We start from the raw sequence: 24,845 nt of genomic DNA, 5'->3' as shown, positions 1-24,845 counted from the left end.
TTTCATCATAGTGCTTGATCGTTTTTGTGACTGCACTTGAAGAAACTTTCAAGGCTCTTGAAATGTTCCGGATTGACTGACCTTCATGTCTTATAGTAATGATGGACTGTAGTTTCTCTTTGCTTATTTGAGCTGTTCTTGCCATAATATGGACTTGGTCTTTTACCAAATAATGCATCAATTTGACCAAATCTTCTGTATACCACCCCTACTTTGTCACAACACAACTGATTGGCTCAAACGCAATAAGAAGGAAAGAAATTCCACAAATTAACTTTTAACAAGGCACACCTGTTAATTGAAATGCATTCCAGGTGACTACCTCATGAAGCTGGTTGAGAGAATACCAAGCGTGTGCAAAGCTGTCATCAAGGCAAAGGGTGCCTACTTAGAAGAATCTCAAATATAAATAGAAATCTGTTTAACACTTTTTTGGCTACTAAATTATTCTATATGTGTTATTTCATAGTTTTGATGTTTCACTATTATTCTACAATGTACAAAATAGTACAAATAAAGAAATACACTGGAATGAGTAGGTGTGTCCAAACTTTTGACTGGTACTGTTATTGTAGGCTACTGCCTAGTTAATCAAGTATTTTATGTTTGAAATCTTTCCTTCGATTTTTTTAAGCACTACCGCACTGACGTGGCCACAGTCACGTGTTCGAAAATGAAGAGATGGGATGGTCGCAGGTTTTGGAGGTTGTGAGCGATGCGAAATGTGTGTAAACAAAGATCAGCGCTGTAGCTGTTCAATGTGAAAGGTTCTTTATTATACAACAATAAGCGATTTTATGTTTATTAATGTGATAATGTTCAGAGAGTGCATTTAGGTGAAAGTATTCATTTCTAAATATATGTTACCCAAGGATTCATGGAGAGCAAGTGTGTTAATCATTTTTTCTTCTAAATGGGATTATAAATGTATCACCTTTAAAGCATCATTACTTACCCATGTTTCGTCCAACGACAGTTGCCATTTTAAATCTCAGAGTCTGTACTTTTATCCAATGTAAAAATAAATAAAAAACACAACTTCAAATTTTAGAACCTAAGACAGAAAAGAGAAGGTGGGTCACATTTTAAGGTTGAATTTTACATTAGTTTACAAAATAGACTTAACTTTATTACTAAAGTAATAGGGGGGAATTCCGACCCGAGTTAAGCGCACGGAAACAGAACGTTATTCGCTGTTTTTGCACCTTTTTTTATGGAAGTGAACTGGGAAAGTGAAAGAGTGAAAGAGCTAGATTGCTACCTCTATGCTAACGTTATCTAGTTATAGAGCTACAGCATTTAGCGCACGTTTTCCATCTAAATAAAACTGATAAAACGAACCAAATGTAAACATGCTAACTGCTGAGGCTTTCATAGATAGTACAAGCCTATGGGAACGAGTCGTTTTCAAGGTGTTTGTGGGGGCTGTGCGTTGCAGTAATGCAGTCTGTCTGTGGCTCAGGGAGTTTTCTATATGGCTGGTGAGAACATTGTAAGGACATCACAAAAGATAGGTTTGCAAAACACAAACACTGTCCAGTTGTGTGGATGATTTCTACAGTGTTTCTTTTATGGTGCAAAAAAACCTTTCACCTGGTGTTTTCAAGAACGTTATCACAGTTCCATGATTAGTGAGGATTATTAGGGTATATTTATAGGACTACTGTTTAACCCCCATTGTACACTTTTGTCACCTTTCAACCCTTAAAACAAAACATGAAAAAAAGCATGTGAAAAAAGCTTGGTTTTGAGACACGTGAACAAATCACATGTATATTTTATTTATTTGTTTTACATGTGAAATGTTCATGAGTCTGACTTGGTTTTCGGACACCACTTCCAGGGATCGAACAGGACCAACCCTACGTAGCTTCAGCAGCAAACCAGAAGTGCAATACAGGGTGCTAATGTTGCTAGAATACGTGTGCTAAAACGTGCAACAGGAAAAAAGGCCAGGTTAACAATCAAATATAGGGACAATTGCAGGAAAGAGGGAGATGTTTTATTTATTTGCGTTATCAAAAAATGTTTAACTGAAAACACTTTTTTGCATCCATTTACAATTTATTGCTCTCGCATTAAAAATGTTTTCCTTGCAATATTTTTTGTTTTGCTTTCAATATCATTATTTTTGTTTGCAACAATAACAATTTTCTTCTCGACTTCAGTTTTGCTTGATACTAATGGCGCAAAAGTAACTCACTCACTAGAGGATTGCACCATATAGTGAGTGACACTACTACTCTATTAAATATGTTTAAAGCGGCAATCCTTAATTTAAACATGAAATAAGTGTGATCCCTACCACAGTTTCGCAAAAAAAATGTAAGGCCTGGGGCTGGAGAAATACAACTGCTCTCAAATCCATAGACGCTATGGCTGCAAGAACTGACCATCTATGATTTCAATATTATAGTTTAAAGCATGTTTTTAGGTTATATATGGTTTGTTTACATTTACTTTGTTTACAAACATTGGAGTAAATGTGGAGTTTTCTGACATGAGAATGCAAAGTAGATTCACTTTCACACGTGGAATTGCAAATTGCAAACAATCACATGTAAAAAAAAAAATTTGAATTTGCAGTTTCAAATATTTCACATTAAATTCTCACTTTCACGTGGGAATTGCACGTTCACGTGAAAAACAATCACATGTAAAAGTTTTTACATGAATCTACCAATTAAAATGTTTACATGTGAGAGGTTTTCACGTGGGAAAATGTTCTATTGTTTTATTCACCATTATTTTGCGCGTAAAGGCTCTTACAAACCAGTTTTTTCCCCCTAACCCTAAATAATACAAGGGCAGAGCATTTTAAATATACCAATAGATGCTGAAAATGAGACATATGTGTGTATTTACATGACTCATTAAATGATCCCTAATTTTCTGAACTGTTCTCTACTTACAGTGCCTTCGCAAAGTATTCAGACCTCTTGACTTTTTCCACATTGTGTTAAGTTTCAGCCTTATTCTAAATGCAAAAAAAAAGAATCCTCAGCAATCTACACACAATAACCCATAATGACAAAGCGAAAACAGTTAAAAAAAATTTTTTTTTGCACATTTATAAAATATAAAAAGCAGTAATATCTTATTTACATAAGTAATCAGACCCTTTGCTATGAGACTCAAAATTGAGCTCAGGTGCATCCTGTTTCCATTGATCATCCTTGAGATGTTTCTACAACTTGATTGGAGTCCATCTGTGGTAAATTCAACTGATTGGACATGATTTGGAAAGGCACACACCTGTCTATATACAGTCCCACAGTTGACAGTGCATGTCAGAGCAAAAACCAAGCCATGAGGTTGAAGGAATTGTCTGTAGAGCTCAGAGACAGGATTGTGTCGAGGCACAAATCTGGGGAAGGGTACAAAAAAATGTCTGCAGCATTGAAGGTACCCAAGAACACAATGGCCTCCATCATCCTTAAATGGAAGAAGTTTGGAACCACCAAGACTCTTCCTAGAGCTGGCCGCACGGCCAAACTGAGAAATCAGGGGAGAAGGGCCTTGGTCAAGGAGCTGACCAAGAACGCGATGTTCACTCTGACAAGAGCTCTAGAGTTTTTCTGTAGAGATGGGAGAATCTTCCATAAGGACAACCATCTCTACAGCACTCCACCAATCAGGCCTTTATGGTAGAGTGGCCAGATGGTAGCCACTCCTCATTAAAAGGCACATGACAGCCCGCTTGGAGTTTGCCAAAAAGCACCTAAAGACGGCCAGACCAAGATAAACAAGATTATCTGGTCTGATGAAACCAAGATTGAACTCTTTGGCCTGAATGCCAAGCATCACATCTGGAGGAAACCTGGCCTACGGTGAAGCATGGGGGTGGCAGCATCATGCTGTGGGGATATTTTTCAGCGGCAGTGTCTCGGAGACTAGTCAGGATCGAGGCAAAGATGAACAGAGCAAAGTACAGAGAGATCCTTGATGAAAACCTGCTCCAGAGAGCTCAGGACATCGGAGCCAAAGCACATATTCAAGAGAATACAGGAGGGTCTTCGGGACAAGTCTCTGAATGTCCCTGAGTGGCCCAGCCAGAGCCCGGACTTGAACCCGATCTCTGGAGAGGCCTGAAAATAGCTGTGCAGTGACTCTCCCCATCCAACCTGACAGGGCTTGAGAGGATCTGCAGAGAAGAATGGGAGAATCTCCCCAAATACAGGTGTGCCAAGTTTGTAGCGTCATACCCAAGAATAATTTATGCTGTAATCGCTGCAAAAGGTGCTTCAACAAAGTACTGAGTAAAGGGTCTGAATACTTATGTAAATTTGCACAAAAACATTTTTTTTTGCATTGTCATTATGGGATATTGTGTGTAGACTGATGAGGGGGAAAAACGATTTAATCAATTTTAGAACAAGGCTGTAACGTAACAAAATGTGGAAAAAGTCAAGCGCTCAATACTTTCCGAAGGCACTGTATATTCTAGTGCGTCTGTTGAGAAAATTCAAATTAAAGGTATACCTAATTTAAAGGGGTAATGTACTGAAAACCCTATTCAATGAAAACTCCACAAGAACATCTATTAGCTAGCAAGTGGGAGCGTTTTCAGCAGTCGAATTACATTTATTCTGAGTGTGCAATGGAACCACACCTTCAAAGCCCTTTACGCACCTGCATAAGGTAAGTCTGAATCGGAACTACTGAGAAGTGTGTAGGAAAGGCGTGCGTAGGAAATATACACCTTTCCTACGTCTGAATCGGGCCCATATTGAATTGTGTTAGGAGATGTATCGACTTCTTGGATAGTTGCATCTGAGCCACTGGCTTAATCCTATTCTTTAACTTTTATTTTTGGTTGAGTTAGAGAAGTGAATCCAACATACAATTTGTCGACAAGTTTATAGGCTATTTATAGTACTTCAAAAGTGACATTGAATTGTGTTTGGTTGTCAACACAACCAAATATCAACATTTGAAGGAGATGTGTCTTCTGCTTGGATAGTTCCATCTGTGCCACTGATTTAGTCTGGCTTTAATTCCAGTTTGTGGAATAAGTGGAGATCTCTTAACAATCATTCTCGCGATAGAATATTGGTGATAGTCAGTGACAAATATCATAGTTCCGCAGGGCTAGGCTTAGTTAAAACCCTGGATGGGAGACCAAAAGGTAGCTATAGACACATTATCCAGTAGGAGGTGCTGCCCAGCCTATAGTTATTTTTTATCGTGGATATAAGGTTGAAGATCTGATGTTTTCTTAAAGGTACAAGTTCAACATATTTGATACAAGGTTTGTCTATTTTGAAATTTGGTTACCAGGATGACATAATCCCGTGTTTGAAATATCACCCTCAAAACAACATTTTACGTTCATTACTTTTTTCAAATTGAATGCATTTTCCACATAAATTCCATGTCGCTATACGTTGACATATTATGTTGATACGACAGTGAGTCATTCAGTTTGTGCCCAGTTTGTAGGCTTTTGCTCGGTGGGCTAATGCTGTCTGCTCAGGTCTAGCTGGTATCTGTGCCAGTGGTCAGGTTCCCCAGTGTAGCAAATAACTCTTCCATCTCTTTCTGCAGGAGAACATTCTGAGTCTCAGCATCTTGCCTTGCGCGTTCCGAGTTCCCCAGTTGGATCTCCAACATGAATAACCTCTTCTTCTCCTGGCCTAGATCCTCTTCTAAACGACCAGACTGGAGACGAAGACCTGAACACGAATCCTCTAACCTGAGAACATCAAGCGAGAGAGGTTTGAGAGTACAACAGACACACACGCGTGGATGTGCACGCATGCATGTATGTGCACACACTCACATATACACAAACACCACAACATAACATTGCCATATCAACAAGAACACAAGCTAGTTCTTACTTGTGTATGCGTGTCTCATAGCTGATCCTCTGTCTCCTCAGCTCCTCCTTCAACTCCTTCACCAGGCTGAATAGACCCTCATTGACCCCCCCTGACCTCTGACCTGTGATGTCATCCCCAGGGTCACCCTCATTCCAGTCAGCGCTGCTCACACACAGCTCTAGAGGAGAGCTACTGTCCTCAGGTATCGAGGGTCCTGCCACAGACTGCCCTGACCCTAAACCTGAAATCAGTGTCCCGTGCTCACTTCCTGTAGATTCAGCCAATGGGATCTCACAAGAGGTCCAGGGGGAGGGGCTGCCAATGGACAAGCTCAGACTGCAGGGAGTGACATTAACGTTATCATAGGTCGAGAGCCTGTTGGAATGGGGGGAGTTTCTGACAGATTGGGAGGGCTTTATATTTGGACAGGAGGAGACTATAGTAGAACAGGAGGAGTCTATATGTAAAGGAGATGAGTCTTTCAGCATGCTTCTTTGGGAGACTTTTAGTGACAAAGAGGACTCAGTATATGAGTCTAGCAGAGAATCTATATGTGTCTCTTTCAGGCAAAGCGAGGACTCTTTGAGTCGTTCGCCAGTCGAAGCGGTCCGTCGGTGACTCCGGAAGGACGTCAGGCCATTCATCAGCCAGTGGCCTCCGGTGACTGTCGACACATCAACTGCTGACCCCCCCAACTTCCCCCTTACCCCCCCTGACCCGGACCTACCCTTCAAAGAGGACCTCCATGAAGACTGGCTTTTGGACTGTTTACTGGGGCCGAGGTCGGCGCCACTACCACCCGAGAGTTTTATTTCGCTCTTTCCTTCACTCTTTCTCTCCATCTTTTCTTCTGTTCTTCCACCATTCATTCCCTCAGAATCTCCCTCTGTTCTTTCCTTGGGGGTTGATCCAGGGCGGTCAGTGTCAAGAGAGGACACTGCGGAGGTCAGGAGGGGTTGAAGTGGTTCCTGACTTGGGGTGTTAGGGGTCTGTTCCAGGGATGTATAGTCCTTGGCGGGGTGGGGGGGCAGGATGTCCTCCTGTGAGAGCCATTCCACCCTGCAGCGCTGAATCGGGGGGACCCGGGGATAGGGAGTTGGAGAAGGGGCAGATTGGTCCTCCCTGGGAGTCTCTGCCTGCCCCTGGTACAGACGAGAGTGTTCACTGATCAGTACAGTCATCAGGTGCTGCACCTGGGAACTACCTGCAGGATGCAATAAAAAGCTAATCGTTAGTTAGAGGATTTGTATGTACCCCTTTTCCAGTTTGGGATTCTAGCTTGAAATATATATTTGATCATGTTTCCATACTAGAACTTAATGATTACTTTACATGTATAAGGAATGTACTGTACATGTTGGGGTCAATGGAGGGGGGATAAGAACTAGGTGTATGGAAAGTTATTGAGTGAGGAGGGGGGATAAGAACTAGGTGTATGGAAAGTTATTGAGTGAGGAGGGGTGATAAGAACTAGGTGTATGGAAAGTTATTGAGTGAGGAGGGGGGATAAGAACTAGGTGTATGGAAAGTTATTGAGTGAGGAGGGGGGATAAGAACTAGGTGTATGGAAAGTTATTGAGTGAGGAGGGGGGATAAGAACTAGGTGTATGGAAAGTTATTGAGTGAGGAGGGGGGATAAGAACTAGGTGTATGGAAAGTTATTGAGTGAGGAGGGGGGAGTGCAGAAAGTTTACATTACGTCAAAACATAATATTGTTCAATCTCATGGCTCCTAAGGAGGGAGGCAAAGGTTTTCAGTCACTGATCAATTAGGACAGCCGTGGATTAGGGAGGAGCAAGGAATTCGGCCCGAGGTCAGGTCAGATGAAGTGAGAAGGTCCCACATGCATATATTTCCATGCCCACGAAGATTCTAGCATGAGGCAGGGCCATGACTACACCATTGAGAGGAACCAGTTAAGTTCCTGACTAGCAACAAAGTACTTATTGGCTGTCGAGATGTGCAAGGAGTTGAACATTCCTAGTAGGAGGGTATAAATATATGTGCTTGTGTAAACATGTCTTTGTAGCTGTTTGACGCAGTGGGTGAATAAACTTGGTTTCAGCTTTTCCTAGTTGTCCGTTTGAGTTTTTACTCAGTTTGTTCAGAACCTAACACCAAACAATGAAAATGCTTTCTCCAGCCTAATCCCACAGATTATAGCAAAAAAGTAGCAGGGCTGCTGTTTAGGTGAGAAATACATGACATATATTGGCTTTAAACTCTTTAAACAATTGCATACATTCCACTGGATGTCATAAGGTGAATGCACCAATTTGTAAGTCGCTCTGGATAAGAGCGTCTGCTAAATGACTTAAATGTAATGTAAATGTAATGTAAATGCATACCTTCTCACTGATATTGTAAAAATAAAAGTTTCATCTTGAGCAAATCCCCTCTATGTAAAATGTTGCGGTTAGTTTGCTCATAGCACGTGTCATCACAGAGAAAAATGTGCTGGTATCTACCCTCCATCATGATCTGTGGGTCTTCCATCTTGGGTCGGAAGATGTTGGGCCCGAACACAGTGGCCAGGTTCTGAACACTCATCTTGTTCTGACTTGAGTGGGACTGGACCTCATCTAGGAATCTATAGTGCACACACACACATGCACACATGCAAGCACACACGCATATATGCACGCACATGTAAAGGCTGGTGAGAATAAAACAGAGGAGACATATAAATAGCCCCCCGAAGCAACATTTTTATTTCCTCCAAGATTGTCTGAAAATCTCAACTCTCCCGCATGTTCAGTTGGATTCAAACTGAGACAGATACAGTATGAGAAGTGGTGGTGAGTCATGCTGTTGCCACAGTCTGTGCGATCTGCCTCATTCTGCTGCCTCAGCTGCCTGTTGATGCCATTAAACATCTATTTCAAGTGTTAACCCTTTAACTGGCACACCAAGAAGAAATCATCCGCTAAATGATTGTTCTGCGAAATGTGTGTATTTAGCCTCACTACATATAGGCCATAAATGAATCATTTGTGTTTACATTACTTAAACTTTGATAGGTAACACAGGGCAAACATCTCAACCAGCAGGTTGAGCTGCCCAATTAGAGTAAACTGTATTGGAATTTGCGTATACTTTTTAAATAATAAAAAACAACAACATTCATTTACATTATGTCTGCTTAATTGACTTATAATGGAAGATAAGCTTAGTTATATAAGGATATGAAATGTTAATAAAATATGCTACATTTGTGTGTCAAAATCGGAAAATTCAAATGCATGTAAATGTATGCATTTACAGTTTAATGACATGTACGGAATGATATTATGAAACATATTGAAGATAACAGGCAGACAGTAAATAATGTATTATATTATTATATTTGCACAGACAAAAAAATCCCATAAAAATATGTCTTTATTGGCCATTATCACTAGCTTTGACTTAATAGCATTCCTTTAATTGGCAACTCAACCATTTGGTAGAGCATATTTTTACCTGCAGATGTATCTGAGGAGGTTGTAGTTGACCTGAGGAAGACTCTTCAACTGCCTGCCCAGTTCAAGGATCCCCTTCAAAAAGACAAAGCCCCAATATCATTATTCATTAGGATTTGAATGAGAGCATTACTACTTTGAAAAGGGGCACATGTGTGTCACACACACACACACACACACACACACACACACACACACACACACACACACACACACACACACACACACACACACACACACACACACACACACACACACACACACACACACACACACACACACACACACACACACACACACACCTCCTCCTGGTCCTTGGCCAGGAGCTGAGCAGTGGAGAGGAACTCTGTGTATTTGTTGAAAGGCACCACAGGCTCTGGCAGCTCTCTGAGGTACAGCTTCAGCAGGGACGCCACCGTGTGGACATCAGTGTTACTGTTAAACATAAGAATTATGACTGATTTACAATAGAGCTCATCTACCTGTCTGTGTTGTGTATTTAAATTTGTTTTTAACCTTTATTTAACTAGGCAAGTCAGTTAAGGACAAATTCTTATTTACAATGACTGCCTACCACGGCCAAACCCTAACCAGGACGACGCTGGGCCAATTGTGCGCAGCTCTTTGGGACCCCCAATCATGGCCGGTTGTGATACAGCCTGGAATCGAACCAGGGTCTGTAGTGACGCCTCGAGCACTGAGATGCAGTGCCTTAGACCGCTGCGCCGCTCGGGAGCCCCCCAATATGTTGTGTTTTACGTTGTGTTATGCTGTGTTACCTGTGAAGGAAAGGTTGATGTAAAGGGAAAGGACTTCTACCTGCCAAACAGTGGTTTCTCCCCGCAGTTAAAGGCGTCCTGCAGCTCTCGTACGTGATTGGTCTGTCCAGGCATTCTGAACAGCCCCTCCTCCGTTAGGCCGTGCTGGTGTATAAAACACACACACTGCTGCACCAGCAGAGGCACCAGAGGCTTGCTGCTGCTGCCACACCCACTCTCACACTGCATTGTCTCCTCTAAATGCTGCCCAAAAATACCTAGAGCAATGACACCCAAATTCCAAGAACACACACACACACACACAATCAACTTGCTCTTACAGGACTTTACATGTTTGTGTGTGTGTGTGTGTGTGTGTGTGTGTCTGTGTGTGTTTGAGTATGTGTATGAGCATGTGTGTGTTTGTGTGTGCGTGTGTGTGTTACCTCCTCCTAGCGGGGCCCATATAGCTCTTCGTATGGCTCTGACCCATTCCTCCATGTCACTCTGAGACTTAGCCATCAACAGGAAAGACTCGCTCAGACCTGAACGATCCCTCTCTCCACTGCCTCCTGCAAACACACACACGCACACACACACACACACACACACACACACACACACACACACACACACACACACACACACACACACACACACACACACACACACACACACACACACACACACACACACACACACACACACACACACACACACAGAGCCGTGAGCAACCGATATGACGCCAAAACTGTACATTTCAACACTTACTCTTCAGTCTCTGAGGGGATTTAAAAACAATGCATGAATCACTAGCATCAAGTATGGCAGGTGGAAATTGATCAATTGAATCTGTATGCTTAGTACATTGTCATTGGTAACTATATGCAGAGTGCACTGATGATGTCTTCATGAGCACGGATGCCATCTACATAGTATGTTGTCATTGGTATTGTCAGTGTCATCATGCAATGCATCATGCTGTGCTTATGTGCCATACAAAGAGCCTTTAACAGTGGTGCCAATCTTTGTATTTTTCTGAGTAGACCACTAGATGTTGGTGGTGCAACTATGCCAGTGACACTGTGAACCATCTGATCCTCCCCTCCACCCTCTCAGGGCTGGATGTCTCAGGCTCTGTACACTCTTGGATTGCATCCTACCTGGCAGGCCGCGCCTACCAGGTGACGTGGAGAGGATCTGTGTCTGCACCATGTACTCTCTCTACTGGTGTCCCCCAGGGCTCGGTGTTAGGCCTCTTCTCTCTATACATCAAGTCACTCGGCTCCGTTATATCCTCACATGGTGTCTCCAATCATTGCTATGCGGATGACGCTCAACTACTTTTCTCCTTCCCCCCTTCTGACACCCAGGTGGTGACATGCATCTCTGCATGCCTGGCAGATATCTCAACTTGGATGTCGGCCCACCACCTCAAGCTCAACCTCCGCAAGATGGAGCTGATCTTCCTCCCGGGGAAGGCCTGCCACTTAAAGACCTCTCCACAATCGCAGCTTGCATCCACTACAAGACCATGGTGGATACCTACGGAACAGCAAGAGGAACTGTCCCTCCCTACCATCAGGCTATGGTCAAGCCCTACACCCCAACCCGAGCATTCTGTTCTGCCACCCAACCTCCTCTTCACCACGACCCCCCAAAAAAAAAAAACCACACAAAAAAAAAAAACAACCAGCACTAGCTCTCTACTTTCTATACTGTGATATGGGGTTGTCCCACCTAGCTATCTTAAGATGAATGCACTAACTGTAAGTCGCTCTGGATAAGAGCATCTGCTAAATTACTCAAATAGAAGATGTTCTGCTCCTAATATCAATCTATTATTATTATTATTATATATTTTTTTATTTAACTAGGCAAGTCAGTTAAGAACAAATTCTTATTTGCAATGATGGCCTACCCCTGCCTTCCCTAACCCGGACTACACTGAGACAATTGTGCGCCGCCCTATGCAACTCCCAATCATGGCCTGTTGTGATACAGCCCGGAATCGAACCAGGGTTTGCAGCGAAGCCTCGAGCACTGAGATGCAGTGCCTTAGACCGCTGCGCCACTCGGGAGCCCCTAGATACTACAGGGCATGGTCAGTCCTGTCTGTCTATATGTATGGTGTCAAATGGATCTCTGGAGTCGAGCACGTGCGAGATGGAGCTGTCGAGCAAGATCAGACATAATTGAGCAAGTAAACATTGAGTCGAGAGCGCAGAGGATGGGTTCCACAAGCATAAAGGCCAGTCGAGAGCACAGAATGTGGTCGAGCGAGCAGAGGACGGGTCCCACGAGCGGGCATGCAGCAGGGGTCACGCAAATTAAAGTTGAGTTGCACTTGCAAGTGTCACTTTGAGTGATCTGGACATTATTGCAACACGCAAAATATGAATTCTAGAACAGAGATTTTAGTTTTGTTTTGCAGATACTTGCTAAACGTCAAGACTCAGAAGTTACGGTGTTCTCACAAATACATTGCATCCCCACATGGATTTCACAATCTCACACCAAACAATATCGCAACTGCAATCGTTCACTTAAATTCGAGGTAATGAACAGAGTCTGTAGCATTCTACTGAAACGCAATTCATCAGGTTTCTGGGCCGATCACAGCTTGACTGCTCTCGATTCGGATTTTGACGGTGAAAGGCAAAGTAATGAAGTAGCCTATGAGTCGCCAGAAAACACTAACATCCGGTTTTCAGGGGTACAGTATTTTCAACCAATGTTCCGTTTCCCCTGAAAAACGGGTTAGTGGTGAAGTAGCATTAGGGACAATGGCCAACGGTAAAAATGTAAGCTCTATAGTTTTTCCACGTCCATCTGTACAAAGAGTAGTACGCAAGTATAAACTGCATGGGACCACACAGCCATCATACCGCTCAGGAAGGAGACGCGTTCTCTCTCCTAGAGATGAACGTACTTTGGTGCCAAAAGTGCAAATCAATCCCAGAACAACAGTAAAGAACCCTGTGAAGATGCTGGAGGAAAAAGGTACAAAAGTTTTTATATCCACAGTAAAACGAGTCCTATATCGCCATAACCTGAAAGGCCACTCAGCAAGGAAGAAGCCACTGCTCCAAAACCACCATAAAAAAAACATTAAAAAGCCACACTACGGTTTGCAACTGCACATGGGGACAAAGATTGTACTTTTTGGAGAAATGTCCACTGGTCTGATGAACCAAAAATAGAACTGTTTGGCCATAATGACCATCGTTATGTTTGGAGGAAAAAGGAGGGAGGCTTGCAAGCCGAAGAACACCATCCCAACCGTGAAGCACTGGGGTGGCAGCATCATGTTGTGGGGGTGCTTTGCTGCAGGAGGGACTGGTGCACTTCACATTATAGATGGCATCATGAGTGAGGGAAATGATGTGGATATATTGAAGCAACATCTCAAGACATCAGTCAGGAAGTTAAAGCTTGGTCGCAAATGGGTCTTCCAAATGGACAATGACCCCAAGCATACTTCCAAAGTTGTGGCAAAATGGCTTAAGGACAACAATGTCAAGGTATTGGAGTGGCCATCACAAAGCCCTGACCTCAATCCCATAGAAAATGTGTGGGCAGAACTGAAAAAATGTGTGCGAGCAAGGAGGCCTACAAACCTGACTCAGTTACACCAGCTCTGTCAGCAGGAATGGGCCAAAATTCACCCAACTTATTGTGGGAAGCTTGTGGAAGGCTACCCGACGCGTTTGAGCCAAGTTAAACAATGTAAAGGCAATGCTACCAAATACTAATTGAGTGTATGTAAACTTCTGACCCACTGGGAATGTGATGAAAGAAATACAAGCTGAAATAAATCACTCGCTGCTATTATCCTGACTTTTCACATTCTTAAAATAAAGTGGTGATCCTAACTGAGACAGGGAATTGTTACTAGGATTACATGTCAGGAATGTATTTGGCTGAGGTGTCTGTAAACTTACGACTTCATCTGTAGCTACCAAGACCTGTCTGCTTTGACCCGTTTTGCACTCACTTTTTTGACTCATCACATACGCTGCTGCTACTGTCTATTTTCTGTCACTTTATTCCTAGTTTTAAGTACATACTGTATCTACCACGATTACCTCATACTCCTGCACATCGACTCGGTACTGATAGCCTGTGTATATAGCCAAGTTGTCATTTCTCACGTATTTATTGTTGCTTATATTATGTGTTTTACTTTTCTACCGTTTCTCTATTTTCTTTCTCTCTGCATTGTTGGGAAGGGCCTGTAAGTAAACATTTCACTGTTAATTTACTCCTGCTGTTTACCAAGCATGTGATGAATACAATTTGATTTGAACCAGGAAGTGCATCATCAGAGGGAGTGCTTAGTTGTCTCCATGGTTTCTTACCTGGACCAATCTCAAACAGGTGGCGACCAGCTTCATCCTGATTGGCCGACAGCTCACTGACCTGACTGCCCTGGAGAATGATGCATCCCTGAGAGAGTGTGAGAGAGAAAGAGAGAGTGTGAGAGAGAGAGAAATAGAGAGAGAGAGAGAGAGACAGAGAGAGAGAGAGAGAGAGACAGAGACAGAGAGAGAGCAACAGAGAGACAGAGAGACAGAGAGAGACAGAGAGAGAGCAACAGAGAGAGACAGAAACAGAGAGACAAAGAAAGGCGAGAATACAGTATTAAAAGGTAGAGCATTGTGTGGTTTGCTATAATCAAACAGAAACATTACTTAACTCTCTGTTTGAAATCACTTAGAGCACAGGGAAGGAAGACGTGCTGAGCACGAAAAACATTACAGAAATGTTACGAAACATTATAGGCTCCATCGTCTCCTTTAGTCTTGATATATTTTGAGTGGCTTGAAAGTGTCCTGAATATGTGCATTAAACTAGAGTGTAGTATACCTGAGGTTTAGTCTCATCCTGGTCCTTATAGAAGTACAGTGCTTCAGTGTGGAGAACGAACCACCGCAGCTGCCAGTTCCTCATGATGCTCCTCTGTCTCTTCAGCCAGCCGGCCTTCAGCGTCATCTCCTGGCCTAGAGGAGAACTGCAGCGGCCCAGCACCATGCTTTTAGAGCGGGCTGGGGAGTTATAGATGGGGGAGGGGAGAGAAACATGAACACAAACACATATAACCTATATACATACAAATGCATGCAACACACGCACACACACCATCCCTAATCATTCTCCACTGAGTTCCCTATGAGAACAGTCTGATTCCAGTGTCTGAGCCGTGCATAATGATTTATTCATTATCAACTGGACCAGTCTATTATCAGGGATGGACAACCCTCAGCTGCTGGAGCCCTGCTCTAACACACCTGGATCCTAGTTCCTTCTCCACAGAGATGAACACACACATAACCTATGCGTGTACAAAGGCACACACAGCTAGAGCATCCCTAACCCCTAATTCACTGAGGTCCCTATAATATGAGAGCAGGCGGATCTCAGAGGCTGAGCCGCACATGCTGATTTATCCATTACTACCTGGACCAGTCTATTATCAGTAATTGAAAACCATCCTGGAGAGCTACTGGATGTCCAGGCTTTTGCTCTAGCCCTGCTCTAACACACCTGATACAGCCAATGGGGCAGATGATTTATAGGAATCAAGTATGTTGAAATAAGTTTGAAACAAAACCCTCCAATCGAGTAGATATGAATGCTGTAGAGGTCCTATGTGTCTCTCTCCAACAGCTCAGAACAACCATAACAGACTGATTAAAAGAGAAATGACACATTAGACACTGGTCTAATGTGAGAGAGAGCGAGAGGAGACAGAGAGAAAATCAATTATTTATATATTTTTTGTTAATTGCACCCCTTGTTTCTGCTGAGGACAGCTCAGGGCTGATCTCTCTCTCCCTCTCTCCACCTCTCCCTTGCATTTTGCAGAGTCATGATCGCAATGGATTACGTGTACTGCGCAACACATTTGGTCGGTAAAATAACCACTGATCACCATCTTCTCAAGTAAAAACCTTCTTCAAATGCGAGTGGATGAACGACAAGTGCAAGAGTTAAGTGGTGGTACACCATACAGTCTGTGCCTAGTCTCAGTCCTGTGATTCGCTGCCTCCACAGCCATGTCCATCCAGTCATGCATGGAGGTATGTCACGCTGCGGACAGGCCTGCCTGTAGGCCTGGAGCCGTCTACTGCGTCAGTGATTAGTACCATGTGAGAGAAACTATGTTTATCACTCAGCTGTCGTGATGGACACTTTTAGCCCTTACAGTAGTAGTAAGCTGTGATATACAACAGTAGTAAGTCCGACATGTCACACAGCCACAACGACAATTCATCACCGGGAATAAATACGACATAGTAGTATGTACAGTACACTATGATCAGCTCCGTCTTCTATTGAAATATATCCTTCTGAGATGAGAGGGCCAAGCAACCAAATATTTCATTAAGCTATAACCCCCTAGTGTGGAATTGTACACTGTAAGATGCATATGTATGCATATCCGTAACCAGGGCTCTAAAGTGCGACCATTTTGTTTCCTAGATATTTTGCTATGCAACCTGGAAAGAAAATCACCTAGATAATAACTGTTGTAATGATAGCCTGTACAGTTGTTTCTGAAAAAGTGAGTGCTGATTCATTCAATTCAAAGGCAACAAGTACATGATATTAAAGGACCAGTGCAGTCATAAACTTGATTTAACTGTGTTTCATACCTACAGGGCATTCAGAAAGTATTCAGACCCCTTGAATTTTTTCACATTTTGTTAAGTTACAGCCTTATTCTAAAATGGATGACATAAATACAAAATCCGCATGAATCTACACACAAGACCTCATAGTGATAAAATGAAAACATACTTTTAGAAATTTTAGCAAATACCTTATTTACTTAAGTATTTTATTATTTTATTTCGCCTTTATTTAACCAGGTAGGCCAGTTGAGAACAAGTTCTCATTTACAATTCCGACCTGGCCAAGATAAAGCAAAGCAGTTCGACACATACAACGACACAGAGTTAGTTACACATGGAGTAAAACAAACATACAGTCAATAATACAGTAGAAAACTAAGTCTATATACAATGTGAGCAAGTGAGGTGAGATAAGGGAGGTAAAGGCAAAAAAAGGCCATGGTGGCAAAGTAAATACAATATAGCAAGTAAAACACTGGAATGGTAGATTTGCAGTGGAAGAATGTGCAAAGTAGAGATAGAAATAAAGGGATGCAAAGTAGCAAAATAAATAAATAAATAAATAAATACAGTAGGGGAAGAGGTAGTTGTTTGGGCTAAATTATAGATGGGCTATGTACAGGTGCAGGAATCTGTGAGCTGCTCTGACAGCTGGTGCTTAAAGCTAGTGAGGGAGATAAGTGTTTCCAGTTTCAGAGATTTTTGTAGTTCGTTCCAGTCATTGGCAGAAGAGAACTGGAAGGAGAGGTGGCCAAAGGAGGAATTGGTTTTGGGGGTGACCAAAGAGATATACCTGCTGGAGCGCGTGCTACAGGTGGGTGCTGCTATGGTGACCAGCGAGCTGAGATAAGAGGGGACTTTACCTAGCAGGGTCTTGTAGATGACCTGGAGCCAGTGGGTTTGGCGACAAGTATACAGACCCTTTGCTATGAGACTCAAAATGGAGCTCAGGTGCATCCTGTTTACAATGATCATTCTTGAGATGTTTCTACAACTTGATTGAAGTCCACCTGTGGTAAATTCAATTGATTGGACATGATTTGGAAAGGCACACACCTGTCTATATAAGGTCCCACAGTTGATAGTGCATGTCAGAGCAAAAACCAAGCCATGAGGTTGAATGAACTGTCCATAGAGCTCAGAGACAGGATTGTGTCGAGGCACAGATCTAGGGAAGGGTAAAAGTGATAGGGTAATATTGTCACCCATCAGACTATTCTTGATTTAATCTTGTCTTTACATAAACTAAATAATATTCTGTTGTTTTTTTCACTATTTTCTACATTGTAGAATAATAGTGAAGACATAAAAACGACTAAATAAGACATGGAATCATGTAGTAACCAAAAAAAGTGTTAAACAAATCTAAATATATTTTAGATTTTAGATTCTTCAAAGTAGCCACCCTTTGCCCAGAGCTTCCAATAGCCTACAGTTAATCTCTTCCCGCAACCTGTTGAGGCTGGCAATTAAAGAGAATGCAAGAGGCTGAATTAAAGAGGTTCCAGAACTGCTGTATTTGAAGCACCACTCCTTTCTGTCTAGTTTCACAAGGACATTCATTACATGTTCTGTTTAAAGGGTGAATTGGCTCTGGAAGCCAAAACAGCCAAATACTCCATCTGAACGTCAATCGATTCTCAATTCTCGGTTCTAGAAACATAAATCACTCTACTTTCATATCACGTCAAAATAATTTCACAAATGTAAAATACACACTTGTTGTACACTGTTTTAACTGGTTTTAACACAGTTGCAGCTGACAACACATTTTTGGAGTCAGTCTTTTATTTACACAGAGGTGTTGGGAGACACAGATAGCTAATTAGCACAGGTAGTCCACTCTGTCTTCTGTTTTCCGCAAACAAGCGATGTACCATGGAAATATGGCCGTGTGTATCAATTGAACCTTTTTAAAAATTATTTCACGCTGATATGTTTCCAAAACCGTACTGCAAACGATACGTGTTAATGTTTAGACCGAGCATTGCAGCTCTTAATAAAACTCCCCCATACAGAAGACGCCTTTGTCCAATGACTCGTATGTGTAATGGAATGGAACTGAGAGTCAGAATCAAGGGCTACAATATCCCCTTATTTTCAATCAGTTCAATGATTTATTTTTCAAAGTCTGAGGCACTTTGATCAGTCATATTCTTCAAGCCCAAGAAACAAACACTTAGCTTCCTAGTACATATGGGAATTTAAAAAAGGTTAATGAAACACTTTTTGGAGGGTTACTGTTAAAATGATGTATATTTCAAAATAGACAATGATGAATGGAGCATTGGCCCCCAGAGCTCGTGGGCCCCACGCCTTGCGGAGGCTGTAGGGGTGTCCGGTTCGCCAGACCCCTCCCAGACAGTCTAGCAAAATTCTTGCTTGAGAAACTGCTCTTTGCTAAGAGGCTATTTTGGTTTCTTTTTTAGTATTGTAATTGAAAGCAATCACAGTAAGGTACTTAAATGTTAAATAGCAATTATTTGATATTGAGATAAAAATGGCTGCATTGGACCTTTAAAGAATGCATCAGTGATTTGTAAACTGAACAAAAATATAAATGCAACATGCAACAATTTCAAAGATTTTACTGAGTTACAGTTCATAGAATTGAAATCAGTCAATTTAAATAAATAAATTAGGCCCTAATATATGGATTCCATGACTGGGCATGGGCCTACCCACTGGGGATAGGCCTGTCTACTGCCCCCGCTGGAGTAATTGCGTGCCCATAGTAAACATAATTTTTTTTTGTCAAAAGTTGCTAATATATGCAAATTGCTGTACACCTTTATAACATGTTAAAGCTTGATTATGAACTTAGTTTGATAAGTTTAGTCGACATATAATATGTAAGTTCAACGTTTTGGTGCGCATCCACTTGACTTTTGGCTACATTTCAACCGAAATGTGTCGTGTTTGAGAACCGAAAGACACAGACTGCAAAACTAAACGCTGTTTTTGGTAAGTATAATTCCTTCCAGGTCTTCTGATGGAAGAACAGCAAAGGTAAGGGAATATTTATGTGGTAAATTTGGGTTTCTGTGGACTCCAAGATAGAGGAGCCATAATGCTACTTTTTGAGCGCCGACTCATAGTATAGCCTAGTGAACGAAACCTGTAACGTTAAAAATAAATGTAACACAGCGATTGCATTCAGAAGAAGTGTATCTAACTATATATATGTAGAACATGCATATTTAGTCAATGTTTATGATGTGTATTCCTTGTTAGCTGACGTTATCTGCCGGAGCTATCGTCATTTCTCAGGACATTTGAGTAGCATTTTTTGAACGATGCATCATTGTAAACAGAGATTTATGGATATATATAGCATATTATTGAAAAAAACATAAATGTACTGTGTAATGTTATATTACTGTCATCTGATGAAGATTTCAAAAGGTTAGTGCATTATTTTTCTTTTAATCCTGCGTTTGTTGATTGCATATTTTTTTCAACTTGGCTATGCAAATTAGCTGTGTCTTCGGTGGTGGTTTGACATAAATATGTGCTATGTTTTCGCCGTAAAACATTGTAGAAATCTGACTTGCTGGGTAGATAAACAATGTGTTTATCTTTCATTTGAGCCATTGGACTTGTTAATGTGTGGAGGTTAAATATTTTTAGGAATATTTTTGCGTTCCATGCGCCACCTTCCAGCTGAACGTGGGGGGTGTTCCCAAATTGGAACCCTAGTCCCCTTCTGGTTAAGAAACAGGTCCTCCCACTGGGGTGCCAGGCCCAGCCAATCAGAATTACTTTTCCCCCACAAAAGGGCTTCATTACAGACAGAAATAATCCTGAGCACCTCCCTCCCCACGCTCATATGATCCCGCAGGTGAAGAAGCTGTGGAGATGTGGAGGTCATGAGATGGCGTGGTTACACGTGGTATGCGGTTGTGAGGCCGGTTGGATGGACTGCCAAATTCTCTGAAAAAACGTTAGAGGCGGCTTATGGTAGAGACATGAACATTCAATTCGCTGGCAACAGCTCTGTTCGACATTTCTGCAGTAACCATGCCAATTGCACGCACCCTGAAAACTGCACATTTTAGAGTGGCCTTTTATTGTCCCCCAGCACAAGGTGCACCTGTGTAATGATCATGCTGTATAATCAGCTTCTTGATATGCCACACCTGTCAGGTGGGTGGATTATCTTGGCAAAGGAGACTTTCTGAGAGGTAACACATGGGAATGCCTGTGTCTACCACTTTGTGTAGCCAGTTAGTTATGCTGAAACAGTCATTTCTAAAGGCTTTCCCATGAAACTTTCTAAATGTTAACTGCAAAGTAGGCTTACCTGGTAGAACGATATGATATCACGATCATTTGTAACAATCAGGTGGTCTTTTGTTTTGCAAGCTTGGGGTGGCAGGGTAGCCTAGTGGTTAGAGCGTTGGACTAGTAACTGGAAGGTTGCAAGTTCAAGCCCCCGACCTGACAAGGTACAAATCTGTCATTCTGAACAGGCAGTTAACCCACTGTTCCTAGGATGTCATTGAATTTGTTCTTAACTTACTTGCCTAATTTGGATAAACTGAAAGTATTGATCTTACAAAAGTTTTTCACAATAAACTTTGTGTCTGAACTCAAAATCAAATACGCTTCACAAAAATAACATGGTCGCTGTGGTAGATTGTGTGTTTTGAAACAGTGTCTTCGCAAGGTATTCAGACCCCTTGACTTTTTCCACATTTTGTTACGTTACAGCCTTATTATAAAATGTATTAAATTGTTTCACCCCCTCATCAATCTACACCAAATACCCAATAATGACAAAGCACATTTGGCAGTGATTACAGCATCAAGTATTCTTGGGTATGACGCTACCAAGCTCGGCACACCTGTATATGAGGAATTTCTCCCATTCTTCTCTGCAGATGCTCTCAAGCTCTGTCAGGTTTTATGGGGAGCATTGCTGCACAGCTATTTTCAGGTCTCTCCAGATATGTTCATTTGGGTTCAAGTCCAGGCTCTGGCTGGGCCACTCAAGGACATTCAGAGACTTGTCCCGAAGCCACTCCTGCGTTGTCTTAGGTCTTAGCTGTGTGCTTAGGGTCGTTGTCCTGTTGGAAGGTGAACCGTCGCCCCAATCTGAGGTCCAAAGATGAACTTTGCTCTGTTCATCTTTCCCTCAATCCTGACTAGTCTTCCAATCCATGCCACTGAAAAACATCCCCACAGGATGATGCTGCCACCACCATGCTTCACCGTAGATATGGTGCCAGGTTTCCTCCAGACGTGATGCTTGGCATTCAGGCCAAATCATTTTAACCTTGGCTTCATCAGACCAGAGAATATTGCTTATCTTGGTCTGAGAGTCTTTAGGTGCCCTTTAGGAAACTCCAAGCGGGCTGTGATGTGCCTTTTACTGAAGAGTGGCTAAAAACCTGTTTTGCTTTGTCATTATAGAGTATTGTGTGTAGATTGATGACCATTTTTTTTTCATCAATTTTAGAGTAAGGCTTTAACGTAACAAAATGTGGAAAAAGTCAAGGGTTCTGAATACTTCATCAATTGTTATCAATTCCATAAACTTCATTGAGTCTAGCAGAGACTGGAAAAGAGAGAACAGCGCTCATCAGATAGTGGCTTTATCACATGCAAGGAGATGCAATAATCATATCATCCAAAAACAGAAGTAAACTATCACACAGCCAAAACACTAAGAGATAAAGTGTGCTGCATGCATTATGGAGACACAGTTGCTATAACAGTCGCAGAGAGCGTGAGACAGCAAGACCGGCATACTGCCGAGATGCTGCAGAGAGGGGAGGAGAGGATGAAAGATTGTCCTTACCCCTGCGTGTCTGTCTGTTTTTAGGGCTAAGCATGGTTGTCATTGCAGCGCTAGTCCCATGTCTGGACCCCTCCAGTCACACGCACACTGTTCTCTCCTCTCACTCTGCTGCCTCACCCTGTTTTTTATTCCCTGAGGCACCACCCTTTCTCTATCTCTCTTCTTCACTGCCACTCAATCTCCTTCCGGGCAAGCACCCTCCGGGCTCTCTTTCCACTCTCCCTCTCTTTCTCCTTTCCAGTTACACTCTCTCTCCCTTCCCCTTTCTCTCTCCCCTTCTCTCTCTCTGTCTCACTAGCCCAGTGTACTTACAGCCCTGCCCAATGAGAGAGAGAGAGAGAGAGAGAGAGAGAGAGAGAGAGAGAGAGAGAGAGAGATGTTTAGAGCGATGTTTAGAGCGATTTAGAGGTTTTGCAAGGGGTAGACTTCTCCTGCACATGCTCAGTTCTAATATTACTCCTGCTGCATTATTCAGACAGACACAGAAGGGTGCACACACACTCAAGCACATGCACAAACACACATACGTTTGCCATAGTCCACTTCAGGTTACTAGCCAGGTATGTAAAACTATTCTACTCTTGTTTTCAGGTAAACCATTCACTAGCCTTCTGCACCCAGAAAAGACTACAAATGCTGTCCGTATCATTTTAGAACAGCAAATTCTGTGGACACCAAACACTCTAGAGCTGTATTTCGAATATTCATACTAACTGCACTAACCGTACTATTTGTGATGTAAATTGAGTATGTAGTATGCGTATTGGTTATAGTATGGATAGAGTTAGTATGCCAAGAGTTCTAGGATGTCGTACTAAATTCGGCAAAATACGAAGAATACCAGCTCTGGACACTGTGCTTTTCGGGCCGATAATACAATTCTTCAGAAAATGGGCGTGGCTTCACAACATTTTCAGATTTCAAGAAAATGGCAGAAAATATGCAGCCGAAGGCCGACCAGAGCGGATACAATCTCTTTGCTTTAAGTAGTTATGACAAATGTTAAGAACATTTTCAGCAATGTAAATCAAGTAATGACTTTTTCAAATCAGTTAGGTTGGCTGACAATTTGTTAGCTACGTTATCCTCGTAGCATATCATTACAGCAGTACGTACTGGTATGTTAGCTAGCTAACCTAACGTTAGTTGGCTACTAATACATTGAACTGCCAGTATATTAACTATATGTCATTCTTACCGTAGCTAAGTGGTATAGTTGTTGTGCGTTCTCAATGGTCATTGTTAATTCGCTCTGGCCTTCTACTCCGATTTCAGAGCACTCGTGTCTGAGTGTGCCAGAGAGCAGAATAACTGATGAATTTACAAACGCTCAACATCCGTTGAATATGGCCGGTGTCAGTGAACGTCGGCAAATAGGGTAATTCAAAATTGTTGCCAGCAGCACAGTTACAGTCACCAAAGCTCCAAATAACATGAAAACAGCCTATCCAGCTCTGCTAGGGGGAATAACATACATATACTCATTAGTATGTAGTATACAGTAGTATACAGTATGTTAGTATGGGTATTCGAACATAGCTCAGGTGTTGTTAGAACATTGAGCTGGTCATTACCTGAGTCTCGTCTCTGTCTGTCCATGGTCTTGGAAAGGTTCATCACAGACACTACTCCATCTGTCTACTGCTCGGTACCACTATCTGGAATGCTGACCGGACACACAAACATTCAGAGTCAACACACACACACAGTGAGAGAGAGAGAGAGAGTCTGAGAAAAACTACAACAGAAAGTCAACAACTATCTCACACCATGACCCTCACTCCACTTACAAGGTGTATTCAACAGCCTGAATGCTCAGTCGGTCAGTCATATAATTGATAATTGTGAGAGGCATTCAGATGATAATGATAGCGCTAATGCTCTATACCCAGAGTTGACACCAGCATAACAGAGCAGTGATAGTCTGGAGCTATAGAAGGCTATGCTCAGGACTGGTGATGCTACTAAATAGAAGAGACTATTACCTGCCACGTCATCTCAGACAGAGAGAGAGAGACGCCTTTCAGTCCTCAATAGCTCACTGTGGAGATAGGAGACACACATACACACACACACACACACACACAGACCTACATACACATAGGCATCCACACACACAGAAAGAAACACACAGCTCGGAGACAGTGGTACGAAATGCAGACACAGGTCTTCACATAGTGTGGGGTCAGAATCATGTGCTTCCTCTCTCTCTGTCTCAGGAAGTGGGTAGTCAGCATGGAGAAGTGAATGTGCAGCCCTCTGGCTAAACACATGTTGGTTCCTCTGGGTATTAATAGACAGTCCATACAGACAGTCGTAGCATTTACATTCCCATTTTCGTCTGTGCCAGGGATGGCAA

The 24,845-nt window shown here is 42.3% G+C and overlaps 1 protein-coding gene across 3 annotated transcripts; it reads right to left on the bottom strand.

The window, feature by feature from the left end:
- Nucleotides 1–1,741: 1,741 nt before the first annotated feature.
- LOC118369465 (rho GTPase-activating protein 22) lies at nt 1,742–24,845 on the bottom strand. 3 transcript variants are annotated; one of them, XM_052498301.1, is made up of 11 exons: nt 24,472–24,845; nt 24,061–24,152; nt 14,915–15,093; nt 14,407–14,494; nt 10,492–10,617; nt 10,107–10,323; nt 9,590–9,722; nt 9,289–9,362; nt 8,295–8,416; nt 5,844–7,029; nt 1,742–5,695 (listed from the first exon to the last, which is right to left on the bottom strand). In XM_052498301.1, exons 2-11 carry the CDS (start codon nt 24,101–24,103, stop codon nt 5,479–5,481), a joined length of 2,385 nt encoding a protein of 794 aa, XP_052354261.1. In that variant the 5' UTR covers nt 24,104–24,152; nt 24,472–24,845; the 3' UTR covers nt 1,742–5,478. The 3 variants fall into 3 exon arrangements, with proteins under 3 accessions (XP_052354261.1, XP_052354263.1, XP_052354262.1); XM_052498303.1 differs by lacking the exon at nt 24,472–24,845 and adding an exon at nt 24,277–24,443; XM_052498302.1 differs by lacking the exons at nt 24,061–24,152; nt 24,472–24,845 and adding an exon at nt 22,487–22,747.

The sequence above is a fragment of the Oncorhynchus keta genome, chromosome 36 (assembly GCF_023373465.1).
Source record: "Oncorhynchus keta strain PuntledgeMale-10-30-2019 chromosome 36, Oket_V2, whole genome shotgun sequence".
Taxonomy (NCBI): domain Eukaryota; kingdom Metazoa; phylum Chordata; class Actinopteri; order Salmoniformes; family Salmonidae; genus Oncorhynchus; species Oncorhynchus keta.
The sequence above is the reverse complement of the archived record's forward strand: the minus strand, read 5'-3'. Positions and strand labels throughout refer to the sequence as shown.

Bases quoted from the DNA above. Each gene is read 5' to 3' on its own strand.
- LOC118369465 (XM_052498301.1), bottom strand. From the start codon at position 24,103: ATGAACCTTTCCAAGACCATGGACAGACAGAGACGAGACTCAG. The intron at 8,417-9,288 runs GTAAAAATATGC...TGTGCACTATAG, and splicing joins CTCCTCAGATACATCTGCAG to ATTCCTAGATGAGGTCCAGT. The intron at 7,030-8,294 runs GTAGATACCAGC...TGCATCCTGCAG, and splicing joins CCCACAGATCATGATGGAGG to GTAGTTCCCAGGTGCAGCAC.